Source organism: Arvicanthis niloticus, chromosome 7, assembly GCF_011762505.2.
Source record: "Arvicanthis niloticus isolate mArvNil1 chromosome 7, mArvNil1.pat.X, whole genome shotgun sequence".
Lineage (NCBI taxonomy): Eukaryota > Metazoa > Chordata > Mammalia > Rodentia > Muridae > Arvicanthis > Arvicanthis niloticus.
In genome coordinates, this window is record NC_047664.1 from 24453603 (window position 1) to 24472329 (window position 18727).

Genomic DNA, 18727 nt, shown 5'->3' on the forward strand with positions numbered 1-18727 from the left:
GGGCTTATGATCTGCAAGAGATGAGCTATCCAGAGAATTTTTTAGACTAGCAAGAGAGAACTGCTTGCAGTATTGTCTTGAGCAGAAAATACAAAGTTGCCAGGTCACCAGAAAGCAGAACATAGAGAAAGCAATCTGAAAGCTGCCTGAAGCATAACATAGGTCCATAGGTCGTCAGCTTGGACCCACTATTTGACTTCTAGTTATATGATTCACTGCTCCCGGACACCTCTTCCTCAGAACCCCTCTCCAAGTTGAGGCTGGTTCTTGGCACCCATCTGAGTCTCTACAGCCTCAAGATTATCTTAGAGACAAGTCTGCTTGCACTTCCAAACTGCCAAGGCCTTATATTCTCTTCCAACAGAGACACAAAGCTGATGCTTTACCTTCTTACAGATAAATCTGTAAGCAGTTGTAACTTTATATACTTGAGGCACTGATACTATAATATTTATTTATTACTTACATCCTCATGCTGTTTTCCATTCAAAGAATCAGATTCCTTTTTGGAATTGTTTTGCCACAATCTTAATATATACTCATAAAGATATAATTCTATACATATATATCCTATGCTATATATTATATGTAAATTATATTATATATATATAACAGTTCAAAGGCACACAACATTTCCTTGGGGCAGTCATGGTCATGGCTTTCCTGTCTCTTACACTGTTTGAAACCACGGGTAGGTGCAATCATGTTACTCTTATTTGGACCCTGTTTCTAACATCCATATAAAATCTGGGTTTTCTAGGATATATCAGTATGACATTAAACTCCTTTTATAGCAGGAATTCCGGACACTAGCTACCATAGAGAATCAAGCTCATCCTTTCTAACTGATGGATGTATAGGGAGAGATTTTTGTAGTTCTGTGTAAATAGGGATCATGCCCTTCTACTGAAGACCCCCATACTCGGGAGACCCTTCCTCAAGCCTCCGGAATCGCGACCACCCAAAGATCACAAGAAACCATACCTGGATGCAATCAGCAGAGGTTTATTAGGGAAAGAGCTGGCAGCCAGCGGTCTGACCAGGTACTCGCGCTGGAGTCAAGGTCCGACCCCCTCGGCCAGTCCTTGGAGGGTTTTAAAGGGAAAAACCACAAACCAGGGGAGTGGGATGGGGTTGTTAAAGATACAAAACATGAAAACAGTGGAACAATTCAGAGGTATTCACTCTAAATGATTAGTGTCATGTGGAAATCGCCCTGCATTCTTCTCAAAAATGTGGTTTTTACCATGCCATTGTGCCCTATCCGGCCATTTCAGATTGCTATCTTTACTTTTTCCGGCTATAGGGCTAGGGCCCCACCTAGGTGGTAGCATCTTTATCTGTAATCAGGAATGTCTTCCTGCCTTGGGCGAGGCTTGAGGAATGTAATCCAGCAAGTGTCCTTCACCTGGAATGTGAAGGCCTGAAATCTTATTTTCAGTTCTGTAAGGCAAAAAATCTACACATATTTCATAAAATGGCCTTTATAATTTTTCACTCTACACTACCAACCCCCCCCCCCCCCCGCACCCCCACCCCCCCAGCCAGGAGCAGGAAGTAGTTAGAAGACAGACCATCATCCTTCAGCTCCCCCATAAAGTGTCCTAGACTACACTATTGGGGTCAGATGAGATAGGAGAACAGGGTAGAGCATGGGGTCCAGAAGACCTTACACAAAGGCAATAAAGTTGGTATATGAGGAAAAACCTGTTGGCAAAGAGAAAAATTGGAAATCCTCCAGCCAATGTCAACTATAAAATAGACTTGAAAAGTTAACTCTGTATACCACTAATGTTTGACTTCCTAAACACTCTCCCTCTTCTGACCCAATTCCACACTTGGAAATGTATTCATGAATAAATTCTCTTGCTTTGCTTTGCTATTCTCCAAATACCTCTGTTTAATTCTCTGTTCTGGGACACAAGAACTCCTCTGGAGATGCTCACTGAGTCCTGACACCCACTGATATAACTGACAGTAACATTAAACAGTGACAGTTACAATTGCAGGTATGCCAAGACACAGAATTTGGGTAGAAACATTAGTGTTAAAAAGTTACCTCTTGCGGGCAGTGGTTGCACATGCCTTTATTCCCAGCACTTGGGAGGCAGAGGCAGGCAGATTTCTGAGTTAGAGCTAGCCTGGTCTATAGAGTAAGTTCCAGGACAGCCAGGGCTACACAGAGAAACCCTGTATTTTTTTTTTTTAAAGTTACCTCTTTAAAGTTAACTATAAAAAAATAAAAAATAATTTTTGAATATAACTGTGACTGAATTGTTGACTTTGCTGTTTTTTTCTTTAAAACAAATATCTAACAGTTAGCCACTGACCCATCAGATAATAGTATTATAATTCGAATATAGTGAGAATCCCTTACAGAGAAGGTTCCCTAGGAACACAGATTAATAATTACCACCAAGCTTATGAATCATTTTTCTATGTGAACTAAGCAAAACTTTTTAGTTTGTTATTTAAGTTTCCCAAGGTAAACATTACTTATATGTATAAATTAATAAAATAAAGAGAAATGTTTTGTTTTATGGTTTTGGATCACATTATGCTCAACTGTCTCCTAATCTTAGTTTCTACTTTATATTAAATCATTTTATTGTGCAGGAAGATGGCTCAGCAGGTAAAGGAGCTTGCTGTGCCAACCTGATAAGTTGAGTTCAATCCCAGACTCCAAGTAAAGTGGGAAGAGGAAATTGTTTCCACAAAGTTGTCCTTTGACCTTACATGTGCACTATGACACTTATAAACACATATACCATACACAAAACCACAATGATAAGTTCCATATTTGGATCAGAGGGGTACAAATTAAGTTATTGTGAATATATGCTTCTAGAATTCTTGATCAGTTTGGAGGCAGAAGAGCTCACCAAGGGTAACATGTAGAGGCTTGTGTTTTCATGCTAATTGTGTTATCTAAAACACCTGTTTACAATGTCCCACATGTAGGCTAAAGGAAGCCTGCCCCCAGTTGGTTCTGATCTAGAACTAAAGTTGCCAACAGCCAATGGTTGGACAGGGAGACAGAGGCGGGACTTTTAGATTTCCAGGACAAGGTGCAAGGGAAGAAGAAGGGAAAATATTACTAGGATGTCAAAAATTGCAGGGAAAAGGATGAAATTCTTTAGGGGCACAAATGTCTTATATGTGGATGAAATGTTTTGCAAATGGAGCAAGGTGGAAAAACAAAAATATACTGTATGGTACAAAACCAGAAGATAGATAATAAAATGGAAGGAAGGAAGGAAGGGAGTGTTGAGTTTGAGGCAAGATCCCACACAGTGTCTGTCTAGTAAAAAGGAAATAAAGACTTAAGTCCAGGCATGGTCTCACCATTTAGGACACAGAGACAAGGAAATCTCTGAGTTTAAGGCAAGCCTTGTCTACAGAGCAAGTTCCATGGACAGTCAAGCTTAGTCAGTGAAGGAAACCATAGAAAAGGAAAGCTGTTGAAGATGTAATTGAATGAGGGGGTCATGTTCCAGCCCCAGCAAGCAGCTTTGGCCATGTGGCTCTGCCTTTAGAGTGAAGAATAGGCGAGGTTATAGAATCTCCCTCCATGAATAAGAAAAGTTGCTAAGGTCAGATGTGTGGTAGCGGTATCCCTGTATGGAGGCTCAAGAGGCATCTTTATTCCCCTAACTAACAACTAAGCGCCCAGCTGCCAGGATAAGCATCCTGTAGACTGTCAGGTAAAAATTTTGGAATACATTTTTACCAGACCACTAACTTCCATCAATTAAAAGGGAAGGATATCATGAACTATCCTTACCTAAAGACTATGGAAGAATTATTCCCTGCTTTGCTGTAACTCACCTACCACCTGTTGTTCCCAACGAAGTGCCTGGCAAATGCTTTGTATTTTGTTCTTTTACTGTTAAAATCTGTGCAATTGCTTTAATATTGAAACACGTTTTAGGCCAACCTGAATCAATGCTCTCTAGTCATGGTAATTTTTAACTTGATTCAAAAGAAACACTGTTTTATTCCCAGTAAGATGACAGTTCTGTTTTGCATGTAGTTTCCAGTGGCTGGTAGTTTATTAAATTAACAAGTTTTCCTATATTTTGGAATTTTCTATGCACATAATAGAACATCTATCAACTATCGCATGTATTACCTCCTAAACTATAGTCTTTATTTCCTCATTATCGAATAACTCACCACCATTTGAATCTTAGAAATAATCAGTTTAAATTGTAAATTCAATAAGAATCTGTCATTGTATATGATCTCTTTACTGTCTCACATACTAAGTCCCAGCCACATATCCAGAAGAGTCTAGCAATTCTGCCTAAATTGGATGAGGCTGATGGTAGACCTCAGAAAACTCAAGTTTCCCCAGCTGAAATTGCCTCAGCCTCGGCGGACAGCGCCCGTAATCCCGCCCCTCAAACTGACGCAGCCAATCAGCATCAGGTTTAGTAACCCCGCCCCCTCGGACAGAGGCAGCCAATCAGAAGCGGTGTGTTTTGCGCGCCCAACTTGCAAAGATGGCGGTGGCCGGTGGCGCGCGAGCCCTTTGCAGAGCCGTTTCCCCAGCTCCTCTGTAGCAAAATATGAATGCAGCTGAAGGACGGTGCCACGGAAATGAGTCGGCGAAGGAAGCATGCGGACAGCCCTGCCCGCAGGAGCACGCCGCGCAGGGCGGCTGCCGAGAACTGCTGCCGGGCGGCGGAGTCGGGGCCGCGGGATTCAAGGGCGGCCCACAACTCCCCGCTCAGCCGGGCTGGAACGCGGTCTGCGCGGCGGGCGCAGCGGCGGGCAGCGGCTGACGGCGGGCGGAGCCCCGGGGGTGAGGAGAGGGCGGGGAGCGGAGCCCGGCGGTGTAGACCGGGCGGGAGGCTTAGGGCTGCAGAGCTCAGGCCCCTCCACCGGGCCTTTTCTCACTGCCTCTGGTTGTGGGCGGGGTCTGTGCCGTGGACCAAGGCCAGGAAATTGGGCCCCTAGACCTCAGTTTCTGTTTTCCTCGTTTTGCAGAAAAAGGTGCCGCCTCAGAAACTGTTGGGTGATCCCGGAACTTGCTAGGTGTAACATCCGGTTAGGCTAGCAAACCGATGGCGGGTTCCTTTCTGTTAAACTTTTGGAGTTAAAGGATTTCTATCCCAATAAAGACCAGACTCATAACCTCCATCCTAGAACGTGTTCTTAAAACATAACATCTGTTACCTTGCCTGTCTGTGCTATGAGAAAGGAAAGCTGGGAAAGAACACTAACGTTGGAAAAATTTCAGTGATTCTAGATAGAGCTTCCCTAGCAACAAATCACTAATGGTTTTTGGAGTGGGTGGAGGAGAAACTTTGGGTAAAGTTGACAAGAGGGGCTTGTGAGAGTTTAGCGTGGGTTTCTGTTTGGATGCATTTGCAACACGTATGCTGCCAGCCTGGAGGTCCCTAAAGCCTGATGATGACAATTCAGTGACCAGGTGGTATTTTCAAAAAAAATTTTCAAAAAAAATTTTCAAAAAATTTTCAAAAAAAAAAAAAAAAAAACTTTCTAACTACAGTGCTAAGCTTATGAAATATTAAATTGAAACATTTCCGTCGTGGTTAAAGTGATTGTCTTTAAGAAACAAGTTTTATATTGGACATAAAAATTAATTTGTCTAAGCAGTTATTTGACTTTAGCCCTTATGAAGTAAAGTAAGGCTTAAAAGCAACGATTGTCATCTTATGCAGAAAAGAAGGAGACACCAGCACAAGTTCTGAAAATGGATTTATTATCCTGTGCCTTCAGTTCTCCAAATGATCCAGATGGACAGACTGATATCTTCTGGGATCAAAATTCTCCAATGACAAAACAGTTAGGTAATCTGTTGTTATTTTTATGTGGGTAGGTGCTTGATGAAGTGATGGTAAAATTTTAGTCTGGTAACGTCATACTACACAGTTTTTGGTTTATTTTTTTCTTTTTAAGAATCTCATGTGTCATTTTTCTGTCTAATATGCCATTTAGTGTGGAGTCATTTACATTGTACTGATTACAATTATTTCCTAAAAAGTGACAACTGATTCCTGGTCTAAAATTTATAGAAATGTCTGTTTCTTTAGGTAAAGGAAGAAAAAAGCAGATTTCCAGTACATACCGTGATGAGATTTCACATATTGTTAATCGTATTGCTCCTCAGGTAAATATGGCAAGTCTCATGGTTTATAAGACAGCAAAAATTGTCTGGGGAGTGCTTGTGTAGTTCTTTCACATGTAAAGTAACATATTTAGAGCAACCAAGGTTACATTTGGCTTTTCTGAGTCTATGTCTTGAAAAAAGGTACAAACTATAGAATGTGAAATATTGGTCATCTGTCAGAATCCATGGGACATGGGGTTTCATGACCCCTTTGGATATCCAAACCTACAGATTCTGAAGTTCTTTACATAAAGTGGTGTGGTTTTGCATGGTAATCTGTCCTTTTATGTAGTCTGTCTCTTTCTTTTTCTTCATTCATTCTTTCATTTGTTAATGATGGAACTCAGACTTAGGGACTCATTTTACTGGGCAAGTGCTCTACCACTACGCTGTGTCTCCACTCCCTCCCATATATTTAAGTCATCTCTAGGTTATTTATTCCTTAAATAATATAGTTAGTTGCTATGGTATACTGTAGTTTTTATTGTTAGTGCTTTATTGCTTAGTGTCAGTCATAAGTGCCACAGTAGAGAGAGAAGCTTACCAAGATATTAAGTCTTTATTTTCCGAAGGAGCAGAGGGTTTTACCCTTTCTTGGAAAAGACTGACATCAGCTAGTTCACTCCAATTACTTTATTCAAACATTATACAAGGTTAATTGAAGCTGGGAAAGGTTCCAGCTACCAAAGTTATCTTGCCCTTGCTGCCCGTGAGAGCAGACAGCCCACACAAATCTCCATCCCTTTTGACCTTGGCTAGTCATAATCAAAGTAAGAGCCCCAGGTTTGCCAGGGGTGTCTTAGGACCTAGGTTAGTGCAGCTGCAAAAAAGCTCTCACGTGCAGATTCTCTAGAGAGACATTTCTTCAACGTTTCAACAGACTCAGAACAATTTCTCAACTTCTACTGATTGACCCAAACATAACAAAGGCTTTGCTGAAACATATTAATTTGTCTAAGCAGTTATTTGACTTTAGCCCTTTTGAAGTAAAGTAAGGCTTAAAAGCAACGATTGTCATCTTATGTAGAAAAGAAGGAGACAGCAGCACAAGTTCTGAAAATGGATTTATTATCCTGTACCTTCAGTTCTCCAAATGATCCAGACACAGAGCCAGACACAAGGGCTTTAACGTACATATCATTTAAAGCCATGCATAAAGGCTCTACTGTACATATTTTTCTACAGTGCTTCTTCACTGTCCATAGTGAAAATTTTCCCTCTTGCAGTTTCTCTTCTTAGTATTCTTAATGACTTATAAAGTCACCCAGATACACTGTAAAATTAGAGAGATTGCTGGATTTAGATATAAGCCTTATGACATCTGTTCTGCTGTAACACCTAGAGAGTCAGTTAAATGTTCCGAACCCCAATTCATTCAACCGTAAAGTGGAATTATTACCAGCTTTGCTTTCTTCGGTGGATTAGGATTAAGGTACATAAAATTTTATAATTAACTGAAGAGTGCTAAAAATATAATGTTAATTGTGATTTTCTTATTTTTTTTTAACTCCAATTTTCGTGCCACTTGAGTGAAGAAGTTTCAATCATTTAACACAAAGGAGTCCAATAACTGATTCCTTTTATTAGTCTTGTCAGTGTTAGTAAGAGCATGATCCCAGAAGAGAAGCTGTTCTGAGTTTCTTCTCTTTTTCTTACTTATTTTTTTTTTATGTTTTTAAAAGTATGTGTTTGTATGTGTGTGTATGTATATTTATGTATACATTCTGTGTATATATGTATATACGTAGTTGTCTGCCTACACTCATAGCATGTGTGTGAAAGAGATCACCTTGCTGGAGTCAGTTCTCTTCTTATGGTGGTCCCAGGGTTGAACTCAGGTCATAAGGCTTGCTAGCAAATACCTTTACCTGCTGAGCCATTTTGCCAGCCCTGTGAGTGTGTGTGTGTGTGTGTGTGTGTGTGTGTGTGTGTGTGTGTATGTATGTATAAATATATATATATATTGTGTGTGTGTATATAGATATAGATATAGTGTGTGTGTGTGTGTGTGTGTGTGTGTGTATTTACAAGACTTGGTATTTCTAATTTTTAAAAAAATAGTATTATTATTTGTATGAGTACACTGTAGCTGTCTTCAGACACACACTAGAAGAGTACATTGGATCCCATTACAGATGGTTGTAAAGCACCATGTGGTTGTTGGGAATTGAACATAGGACCTCGGGGAGAACATTCATTGCTCTTAACCGCTGAGTCATCTCTCCAGCCAGCCCTCTTTTTCTTAATTAACACTCAAATTCAAAGAATATCTAAGTTTTGCTTAATGTTGTCTTTGAGGAAATTGTTGTATTTTTCCTTAGTATGGCGCATATATCTATATCTATATCTATATCTATATCTATATCTATATCTATATCTATATCTATCTATCTATCTATCTATCTATCTATCTATCTATCTATCTATATTTGTGTGTGTATTATTGGCCCATAGTAATGACCCACAGATGCCACTGGTCCAGAATGTGATTATGAGGAAATCACTATGTCCAAAAACAGACAAGTTTTCTGTGGCTATAGAATTCTAGACTTATAATCAACAGTCAGTCCAGCTTTGTACTGACTTTGTACTGAGCTCTGCTTCCCATGTTGTCATGCCATAGGAGTCATTGTATCAACTCTTTATTTTTGAAGTACATTTATGCTAGAATATTACTGTGTGTGTTAACAATATGTCGTTATTAACTACATCAAAGAAGCACAATAAAACATGTTGAGTTGACCATCCTAACATGAATGATACAATGTTGATTGTACTGTTGGCTCTTTAATTAAATGGGCTAGAAATAGCAACTTCTGTGAAGAAAAGACAGCAATACTAGGATTACTCAGTGTCTTCTGCTGGACATTCTTAAAGCAGGTTAATTGTTGGCAGCATTAAGATCTCTTGGAAAATGTCATACTCTCATACATATTTGAGGTTTTCCTAGTTGTCTTCAAATTATTTAATTTCTTCCTAATGGTTTCTGATTTCAGTTTTTAAGACATACATTTGCATGTTAGATAGTCATTCCATTTTCTGTAGTGATTTCTTCTGTAGTATTTAAGGTCTTTATTTTCCTTATTTATATAACTATACAGTGCTCAGAATATCAATTGAAGGCTGAGACAACTTGTGTGGTACCTAGAATGTACTTAGGAATTAGTAAGTTAGGCAATAATCATAATTTAAAGTAAGCACTTTCAAGTAGTTCATAAACATATGGAGGACTCTTGGTATATACACTTGAGAGGCTACATGGCTTTTTGAAACTTTATATGAATTGAATTTATTTGTAAGTGGACAGGTTCCAAAATAAAGTCATTAAGAATGCTACTTAATTAAGAGTATTATACAGCCGGGCAGTGGTGGCGCACGCCTTTAGTTCCAGCACTTGGGAGGCAGAGGCAGGTGGATTTCTGAGTTCGAGGCCAGCCTGGTCTACAGAGTGAGTTCCAGGACAGCCAGGGCTACACAGAGAAACCCTGTCTCAAAAAAACAAACAAACAAAACAAACAAACAAACAAAAAACAAAAACAAAAAAAGAGTATTATACAAACAACTCAGAAAATATTGAGTCTTCCAATGAAATTAACTGAGTTTATTATTTTGTAAAACTAAAGATCTTTTCACCCAAACCTTCAAGTAAGTAAATGTAAAATGACCCTTTCTTTTTAAAAACAATGTTGTTTTCTGTGGATACGTGTATGCAGGCACATACTTTGTAAAGACCAGAGGATGATCAGTGGAGCAATCTCTCACACTAGGCTCAAATTAGAACACCCTGTAATCTAGTAATGAGGCAAAATTTTAACCTTCTATCATCTTTCATACTTACATTCTTTCTAATTACTATAAACAAGTAAGATTGATTAAGTAATTTGGTTTGCTAGTTTGGTTTATAACAGTGATTTTCAAGCTCCTAATGCTGAGACTCTTTAGTACAGTTCTACATGTTGTGGTGACCCTCAAATAAAATTATTTTTGTTACTACTTCATAACTAATTTTGCTACTGTTATGAGTCATAATGTAAATATTTTTGGAGATGAGGGCTGTCAAAGGGATCATGACCCCTGGTTTACGATATAAAGGTCACTTCATAACTTTGTGATTAAGGAACTAAAAACATACAGCAAAAATAAGTTGATGTCTTGTACTTGAAGTTTTCTGCTTTAGTCATTTTGTCTCTCCATTCTTAGCTGTAGCTTTGACCTTGCTGTAAAATTTCTAATCGGTTCTGACATTACTACTATCCATACTCTCAGTTTAAGTCAGTTTTTAGGTAAGAGTTTATGAGGATAAGAAAACTTTGGAGAATCAGTACTGCAGAAAGAATTCTGAATATATTCTTATTTTCAGGTCTGATAACTATATGTAGTTTGTTTCTGGTTTTGTGAGCATCTTACAACTGAAATGTTATTTTTCCTTCTACCAAATGTTCTTTTATATGTATATAACATCAAGATGTATTTGATAGGCAATGTACTTCAAACCTAGGTTTTTATAAATATGGAATTCCTAAATTTGAATATTTTTTTTTACTTGTGGGAATATAAATGGATCATAGCTTCTGACTTACTGCCTTTCTCCAGCTTCTCATTATTTGCGTTTGTTGAGTGATTACCACAGAATTCTCCCCCTCTAGTCTCCTCTCTCTGTAGGGAGGGGTGGTTGGTTGTTTTATGGTGCTCTTATGCTTCTGTTCTCTTTGCTCTTTCAAAGGATGAAAAACCAGTGACAAACTCCATGCTGGGTGTATGGATTGGCGAAACTGCTATTCCTTGTACTCCTGGTGTAGCAAAAGAAAAATCAAGAGTGAAAATCAGCTGCAAAAAGTGAGTTCAGCCTTCACTTCTTATAATTCAGTGAGGCAGGTATTCTATTCTTATTTTGGATTAAGTCAAAACATTAAACCATTTTTGTTTCAATATGTTATTCTGAGAGTTAAAATTTTGGTGTTTTGTCATACTAAACTATATTAAACAATAATTGATTACTTATTAAATAGTTTTTTAATTACAATGTTTCAATGTTTTTTAATAGATTAAAAACAAAAAATCGGGAAAAGGAACTTATGAAATTGGCCCAACAGTTTGATAAAAATATGGAAGAACTTGATGTGATCCAAGAGCAAGATGGGAAGAATCATGATTTTATCCAGACAACTTCAGAAGTGGGACATTTCCATAACCATAAAGACTCTGTGCAGATGGTGTCAGATGAAATAGTTGCTGAAATTAATTGTACTCCAATAAAAAAGCAAATGGAAGGAGACACTAGAATATCGTTGGCAAAGGGGCAAGACAGCAGTCAGAAACCCTTTGACCAAAATGTTGAAGCAGCCTTTAATGCTATTTTTGATGGTTCCACTCAGATGTGTAGTGGACAACTAAGCCAAGATTTGTCAGATGCTTTTTTGAACAATAGTACAACTTCCTTGAGAAAGAAAAATGCCTTACTACAAGAGGAAATAATTACTACTGAAACTCTGCTTACTGAAAACCTACTAAATAAAACTCCAAGATCACCTTCCTCTCAAGTAGATACTACCGTAATACTAAAATCATGTGTGACTCCCTGTCGTAAGACACCAGCAGCATCTAATAAACAACTTGATGAGTTGACTGCTAATGATTTTGAGGATGATTGGGAAAGCTTACTAGCCAGTGAGCCCTTCCTTATGGAAAATGCTGAAATGCTTGAATTCTTTCCGTCTACAACTGCCCAAGAAACTGGTCAGAAGGCAGTTTGTACCTCGATTGGTGAAAATGATATAATCACATCAAGAGCAAATATGAATCTAGGTGGAAGGTTAAAAGATTCAAAAGTAACACTGGATCTTCCTTTAAAGGCACAAAACAGAGAACTAAGAAATGCTGGAGAATATAGGTTTTCATCACATCCAAGTGATGAATCAAGGAAGTTACCATTCACTGAAAATAAAGTGAGACTTGACAAATCTGTCACTAACATTGTTAGTAAAAATGAAAATTATGTTCATGTCTCTAATCTTACAAAAGTGAAAGAAGAAGGTCATAGTAAGAGCATACTTAATTTACATGCCTCTAACAAGTCTGGTTCACACACAAGGTATCCTAATGAACAAAATTACAAGCTTGGTGTTAACCTGCCTTTGAAAGTACCTACTACTGACCCATTTGATTCTGTGTCCGTGGGCAAAGAAAACATTGTGTGTAACACAAATAAGCTTCATGGATCAAAGCTCAATTCTTCCTTAGATGACTGGAATGATCCGCTGTTGGCCAGTGAAATGATTAAAGCATGCCATCAATTAGAGACTACCTGGGAAGCAGATGATGTAGATGATGATTTGTTATATCAGGCTTGTGATGACATTGAAAGACTAACTCAGCAAGAAAACATGGGTAGCAAGGAGTCAGAAAGTATAAATAATACTTCCAAACATGCATCTAAACAAGGAAGTGTGTTGGTATCATCTAAACATGGGAATCTTGTCAGCTCTGCAGTGCCATTGTCTTTAGCAAATAAATCACAGATAAATAAGCTAGAGACAGTAGAGAAAAGAGACATATATGAAGATTGTCCCAATATTTTGGATGCTACAAGTTTGTCTGTGCGCTCTAAAAGTTCAAGTGATAATCAGCATGTACCAGTACAAGTGAATAGTTCAAAATTTGTTCTTGCAGGACGTTCAGATTTGAATGTAAATTTGAGTCCCAAGAGCACAAACATTGCTGTTAATAGGAAGTTGAGTACTCAGCAGCTATCCCATAACAGCTTAGCAGATAAAGCTCAGAATGACAACAAAGTACTGAAGTTACCAAAATTCACATTTAAGAAGAAAAATTCTCAGTTTCTTTCTCAGTTAAATCAAAATCATCTACCAGGAAGTATGCCTGTTAGCAAAATCTCAGAGGATTTAGGGAAAAGGGAAACTGTCAATTCATTGCTTGAAGCTAATCAACAGCAATCTTCAATAAAATATTCTGAGTTTTTGAAACCATCTTCCCCAGGTATGTGTGAAGTAGTTTTCTTTGAAAAGTATTAATGTTAATTTGTTTTGACTAACAGGTATTAACTAGTTTGGAAAGAAAATTCAATGCTGGTTGTAACAATTTATAAGTTATTTGATGCAACCCTTTTAATTCTTTGAATTCATATGAATTGCTATTTCTTCAATACATATATTCCATTAATCACACCTCAAAAAGTGCATCTTGAGACTGTTTACAACCACCCTAAATTCAACTGTCTCCTTAGATTCTAATCTTCAAAACATCAAAGTAATCTTTTAAACCAACATAAGATATTTATCCTCTCTTCTTCCTCCTCCTCTACTTCCTGTTCCTCCTCCTCTCACATGCCCTTCCTCCCCACCTCCACCCCACATTGATTTCCCCTGGCCTCAATCCTTGGGGTCAGTAAACTCAACTGAGAGCAGCTTCCCAATAAACTTGCCTTTAATGTAATCAAAAAAAAAAAAAAAAAAAAAAAAAAGAAGAAGAAGAAGAAACCTTAAGTGGATGGTTTATTTTATATAAAATCTAAAGCTTAAACTATAATCTGAAAAATAATTGACTTCCCTTATCTACTAAAATGTAAGAATCCAATGGTATGTAGTAATTTGGACTAATTACTTTGTTTGAGAACACCACTGTTATTAGTTTGGTATATGTCTTGAAACTTTAAATTATCTTATATTGTAAAAAATAATGTTTGATTATGACATTTTCATAATTGTATATAACAGTTTTATCTTAGTTGCTTCATTCCTTTGCTATTGGTCCCCTCTTCTCAAATGGTCACCCTTCATGTCATTTGTTGTTGTCGCTACATTCTTTAGTCATTCATTGATGGATACTAAAGTTGGTTATGTGACTTGGCTGTTGTGAATGCATATTTCTATAATAAACATAGGTATACGAGCCTATCTATTGCTTACTAACTTTGAATCCTTCAGTAATGTACCAACAATAGTATAACTAGTCATAGCCTTTGAGGACCCTTTGTACTGATTGTCCTAGTGATCACACTAGTGTGTGTGTGTGTGTGTGTGTATCTGACTTTTCCCCACCAATAGTGTATAAAGGTTTCTCCCACCTTGATAACCATTCTAGTTGAGGTAAGCTGAAATGCAAGAGTAGTTTTGATTTATATTTCCTTGATGGCTAATGATGGTGAACTTTTTTTTTAATGTGTTAATTTGTTGGCTTACTTCTTTGGGGGTTCTTATTTAATTGGCCACATGTTCTCTGCATTATCTGTGTACTTTTTGTATTTTGTTGTTGAGTCCATTATTTTTTCTGGATATTAGTCCATATTGTAAGTATCCGGCAAAGATATTCTCCCATTGTCTAGTTTATGTATTCACTGTGGTTTACTAATTTCTTCTGTTGTGCAAACTCTCTATAATTTGATACAGTCCTGCTTCTCAATTCTGGCTATATTTTCCCTGAGCTATTAGAGTCCTTTCCAGAAATTGCTGTCCATTGCCTGTATTTTGAAATGTTTTACCTGATTTCCAGTAGTTCAAACAGAACTTACATTAATATTTTTAATCCATATTGAATTGGTTTTCAGAAAGGGTGAGAGATATTACATATATATGGGTATCCATTTTTTCTAGCATCATTTGTTGAAAAACTATCTTTAATGTAAGTTTTTAGACCCTTAGAGAATCAGCTGCATGCAGATATTTGCATGTCTGCCTGTGTGACAGCACTGTGCTGATTTTGTTACTCTGACAAAATTTGAAATCAGGTTGTTTTGGTGTGCCTCTGGCATTATTTATTTTACTTAGGATTGCTTTAGCTGTGTGTGTTTGAGTGTGTGTGTGTGTGTGTGTGTGTGTGTGTGTCTATGTCTGTCTGTCTGTGTCTATCCATGTCTCTGCATAAGTTTCTATATAAATTTTAGAATTTTTTTTTTGTTCTGTGAAATATGTCATTGAAGTTTGGATGTGGATTGCATTGAATCTGTAAACCCATTTTGGTGATAGGGCCATTTTTTTTACAGCTTTAATTCTTCTCGTGCATGAATATTGGAAATACATTCATCTTCTAGTGTTTTAAACTTCTTTGTTCTTTAGTTGTCATTGGTAGGTCTTTCACGACCTTGGTAGTTTTACTCCTAGAGTTTTGTTGTTGATTGTTTTTGGTAGTGAGTTTCATATATAGAAGAGCTAGTTTTTATGTATTAGTTTTTTAATACTGTTACATTACTAAAAATGTTTATCTGATCTAAGACATTCTAGTGATGTCTTTGGAGCCATATATATATATATATATATATATATATATATATATATCTCCAAATATATATATATATTTGATCATATAGTTAGCAAATGAATATAATTTATGGCTTCTGTTGTTTGTATTCCCTCTTAGTGCATTATTGCTGCACTTAAGACACCCAGCACTGTGTTGAGTAAGAGCAAAAAGGACAACTTTCTTCATATCTAATTTTAATATGGAAATGGTATCAGTTTTCCAGCAGTATAATTTTAACTGTAGGTTTGTCTCATACGTTTTTTTTATTGTGTTGAGGTATGATCCTTCTGTTTCTAGATTCTTTAGGGTTGGCATCATGAGGAACTGTTCAGTTTTATTTAAAACTTTCTGGGAATGTGTCTGCATTCCTAGAATGAAGTCAGCTTGATCATGATCTTGTTACTATGTTAGTGAATTTGATTTGCAAGTATTTTATTAAGTGAATTTTGCTATGTTCATCCAGGAAATGTATTGTTACATCCTTTACCCAGTTTTGATAGCTTTGTAGAATGAACTTGACTTAAGGTCTCTGATTTTTTAATATGGGCAACTCAGCTATAGATTTCACTCACTTAGCTGTAATCTAAATGTTCTATAGTAAGTTGTGTTTTCATTTTTACTTGATTCTAGACATTTCTAAAATTCCCTTTTAATTACTTGAGTGATGCACTTTTCCCATATAAATCTGGTAAGAGAAGAAATCCACCATTTATCCCCACCTCTTTGTGTGTGTGTGTATGTGTGTGTGTGTGTGTGTGTGTGTATACACATGTTTGTATGCACATATGTGCTCATACACACATGTTAAGACTTTTGACATAACATCTGTTTTGGAGAAAGCTTAGTGGGTTAGGAGAATTTCTGCTATGGTTGGATTGAATATTCTGTATTTCCATTAAATTAATTTGATCTATGGAAGTGTTTAACTTAGTGGGGGAGATAAGTTGGATGATGTGTCAGCCATTTTTCTCCTGGTTTTAGTTTTTTCTGAGAGGTTTGTTGTTCTCAGAGGTTTACCTTTGCATGTAACTTGGTACTTACTTTTGTCACTTCTCAGTATTTCTTTCCCTAGATGTAGTAAATTTTATGCATTAATTTTATTGAGTGGGCTTTCAATGCCTGTAGTCTGTTTCCACTTACAGACTACAAATGCTTTGGTTTGGTCTACTGTCTCTGTCTCTCTTTTTGCATTTCCTTAATAAATTATAGCTGTCATTTCTTGTTAGTACCTGTAGGTTTCCTTTATTCCTTTTAGAGTCTGCATATTGTATGTTATATTATTGTTCGTGTTAGATATTGGGTTTCTGTTATGATGGAGCTTGGTTGGGTTAGTTTTTTGCAATTACAACAGTTCAGTAGGATTTCTCCTTCTTTACAGATTTCTGAACTTTGTGTAATTGTATCTGTCAATTCTGAAAAACATCAAGAATGTTGTAAATTTTGACAAATATTAGCAAATTTCCTTCCAAATGGCTAGACAGATTTTGATTTTATCAGTACTGACAATGAGTATATTTCGATGTTACAGCCCAGTGTGTCTTACAACATTAAGAATTGTTGACAGTCTATTACTAATTGGGTGAAGTTTCTAAAATGCATTGCTTATACTTTTAATTCCAGTAAAAACTTAATCCAGACTGCATTTTTAGGTAGATGTATAATTTGTCTTTTATCCTAGCAGTTTTTCCTTTAAGTTTGTTCATAATTCTTAACCTTCCTGGTTAACATTAGCCTCACTCGTGTTTTGTATTGGTTTTATTCATTTTTCCTTTGATGTGTCATAAGCTGGTCTCCAAGTTATATCCTTGAAACAAAAACCTGATAGTAGCTTAAGGCCAGAGTTTGTCAAGTTGTAGCCTGTTTTTATACAACTAGTACATTAAATCTCATTTTTAAAATTTAAAAATTTAGTGCTTTTTTAAAAAATACATGAGCATAATAACTGATTTGAAATTGTAAATTGTATAAAGTTCATTCAAATGTATTTGATAATTGGTTTAGATATTATACGTGACTTTTTGTGTATAAAACGAATAGATCAGTTGTAGCGATAGCATTTTGCTATTAGAAGTTAATTTTGGGGGGGGGGGGGTCGTCCTATAGAGAATAGCAATTGCTGGCCCTTATGCTTAAAAACAATACAAAATTAAGGCACTTAGTTGCTTAGTACTGTGACGCAATTTGACTTTGTGTTTGATATATATACGAGAGAGAGAGAGAGAAAGAGAGAGAGAGAGAGTGTGTGTGTGTGTGTGTGTGTGTGTTAGTGGATAGGCAGATGGGAAAGTGTTTAACTTCCTAAGTCAGAATTTTATACTGTGATTTCATACATTTGAAATTATTTTCTATATTATTAAACCAATTTTAAAGACTTTTTAGTTTATATTATTGTGGATTAGTAGCTTGGTTTTTATAAAATATATTTTGGGATTTCTCTGGTATGGAAAGTAAAGTCTAGCTTAGAATAATAGCCATCAGCATTATTGGAGTTGATTTGAAATAAACAGTTCTTGAGCATCCTTTCCCATTTCTGGTTGGAAACAAAGTAGATAATATATTTTGAGAAATAATGTCCCTTCATTAACATCCTATTTATTACATATGTACATGTAATTATATGTGTAATATACAGACATGCATATATACATAATATACATATTTGTTTGATTTAATAGTCAAACCAGAGTGATGAAAAAACAAAGATTATAGCAGATACTCAATAACTTAAAGGTTATAAGATTAATTTCTATGCTTTGTTTAATTTTTAGATGAAGAAGAGAGAAATAGGAAGTGTTCTCCTGAAGAAATTCAACGAAAAAGGCAGGAAGCACTGGTTCGAAGAAAGGCAAAAGCATTGCATACTGTGCAGTCAGCTCCCATTTCACTGCCTTGATGAAAGTTGAGTTAGACGGTTTCACAACTATTGATAACTATCTGTGATAGGACTTTTCTGATTTCTCTGTGAGAAATTTAATGCTGACTTTTAAAGCGTGAGCTTCTACTTTATTATTTAATAAATCAGTGTTTACAGTGGTAAATGACACTTTCTCAGAGATGTATGTGAATTATGTATATAAGCTTTTGAAAAGTTAGCAGGTATGTATATACAGAGGAAAGTACTCGTCTTTATTAAATATGGTAGCAGATGAGCATCAAAATCAGCTGTAAAGCTTCTGTCGAAGGCTTTCTCAAGCACAAAGATTAAAATTGCTAAGTAAACAGCAACTTGGTTTTTAGTGTCATTTTCAGTTAAGGTTTTTATACATTGTCAATTTTTAACTAATATTCCCATGGTCTTACTGGTCTTGCTGAAAAGTAGAGAATTTCTGCTTA

The 18727-nt window shown here is 36.5% G+C and overlaps 1 protein-coding gene across 2 annotated transcripts; it reads left to right on the forward strand.

Annotated features, from left to right (window-relative positions):
- The first annotated feature begins 4479 nt into the window (after positions 1–4479).
- On the forward strand, positions 4480–18435 carry Etaa1 (ETAA1 activator of ATR kinase). Of its 2 annotated transcripts, XM_034509499.2 has the most exons (6): positions 4480–4807; positions 5691–5819; positions 6063–6139; positions 10863–10975; positions 11184–13135; positions 18163–18435. In XM_034509499.2, the coding sequence occupies exons 1-6, from the start codon at positions 4576–4578 to the stop codon at positions 18285–18287; spliced, it is 2628 nt and encodes an 875-aa protein (XP_034365390.1). In that variant the 5' UTR covers positions 4480–4575; the 3' UTR covers positions 18288–18435. The 2 variants fall into 2 exon arrangements, with proteins under 2 accessions (XP_034365390.1, XP_034365391.1); XM_034509500.2 differs by lacking the exon at positions 4480–4807 and having other exon boundaries at positions 5749–5814.
- The last annotated feature ends 292 nt before the right edge of the window (positions 18436–18727 follow it).

Coding starts and splice junctions, on each gene's coding strand:
- Etaa1 (XM_034509499.2), top strand. CDS start 4,576: ATGCAGCTGAAGGACGGTGCCACGGAAATGAGTCGGCGAAGGAAGCAT. Junction 4,808..5,690: donor CGGCGGGCGGAGCCCCGGGG/GTGAGGAGAGGG, acceptor CATCTTATGCAG/AAAAGAAGGAGACACCAGCA. Junction 6,140..10,862: donor TTAATCGTATTGCTCCTCAG/GTAAATATGGCA, acceptor GCTCTTTCAAAG/GATGAAAAACCAGTGACAAA.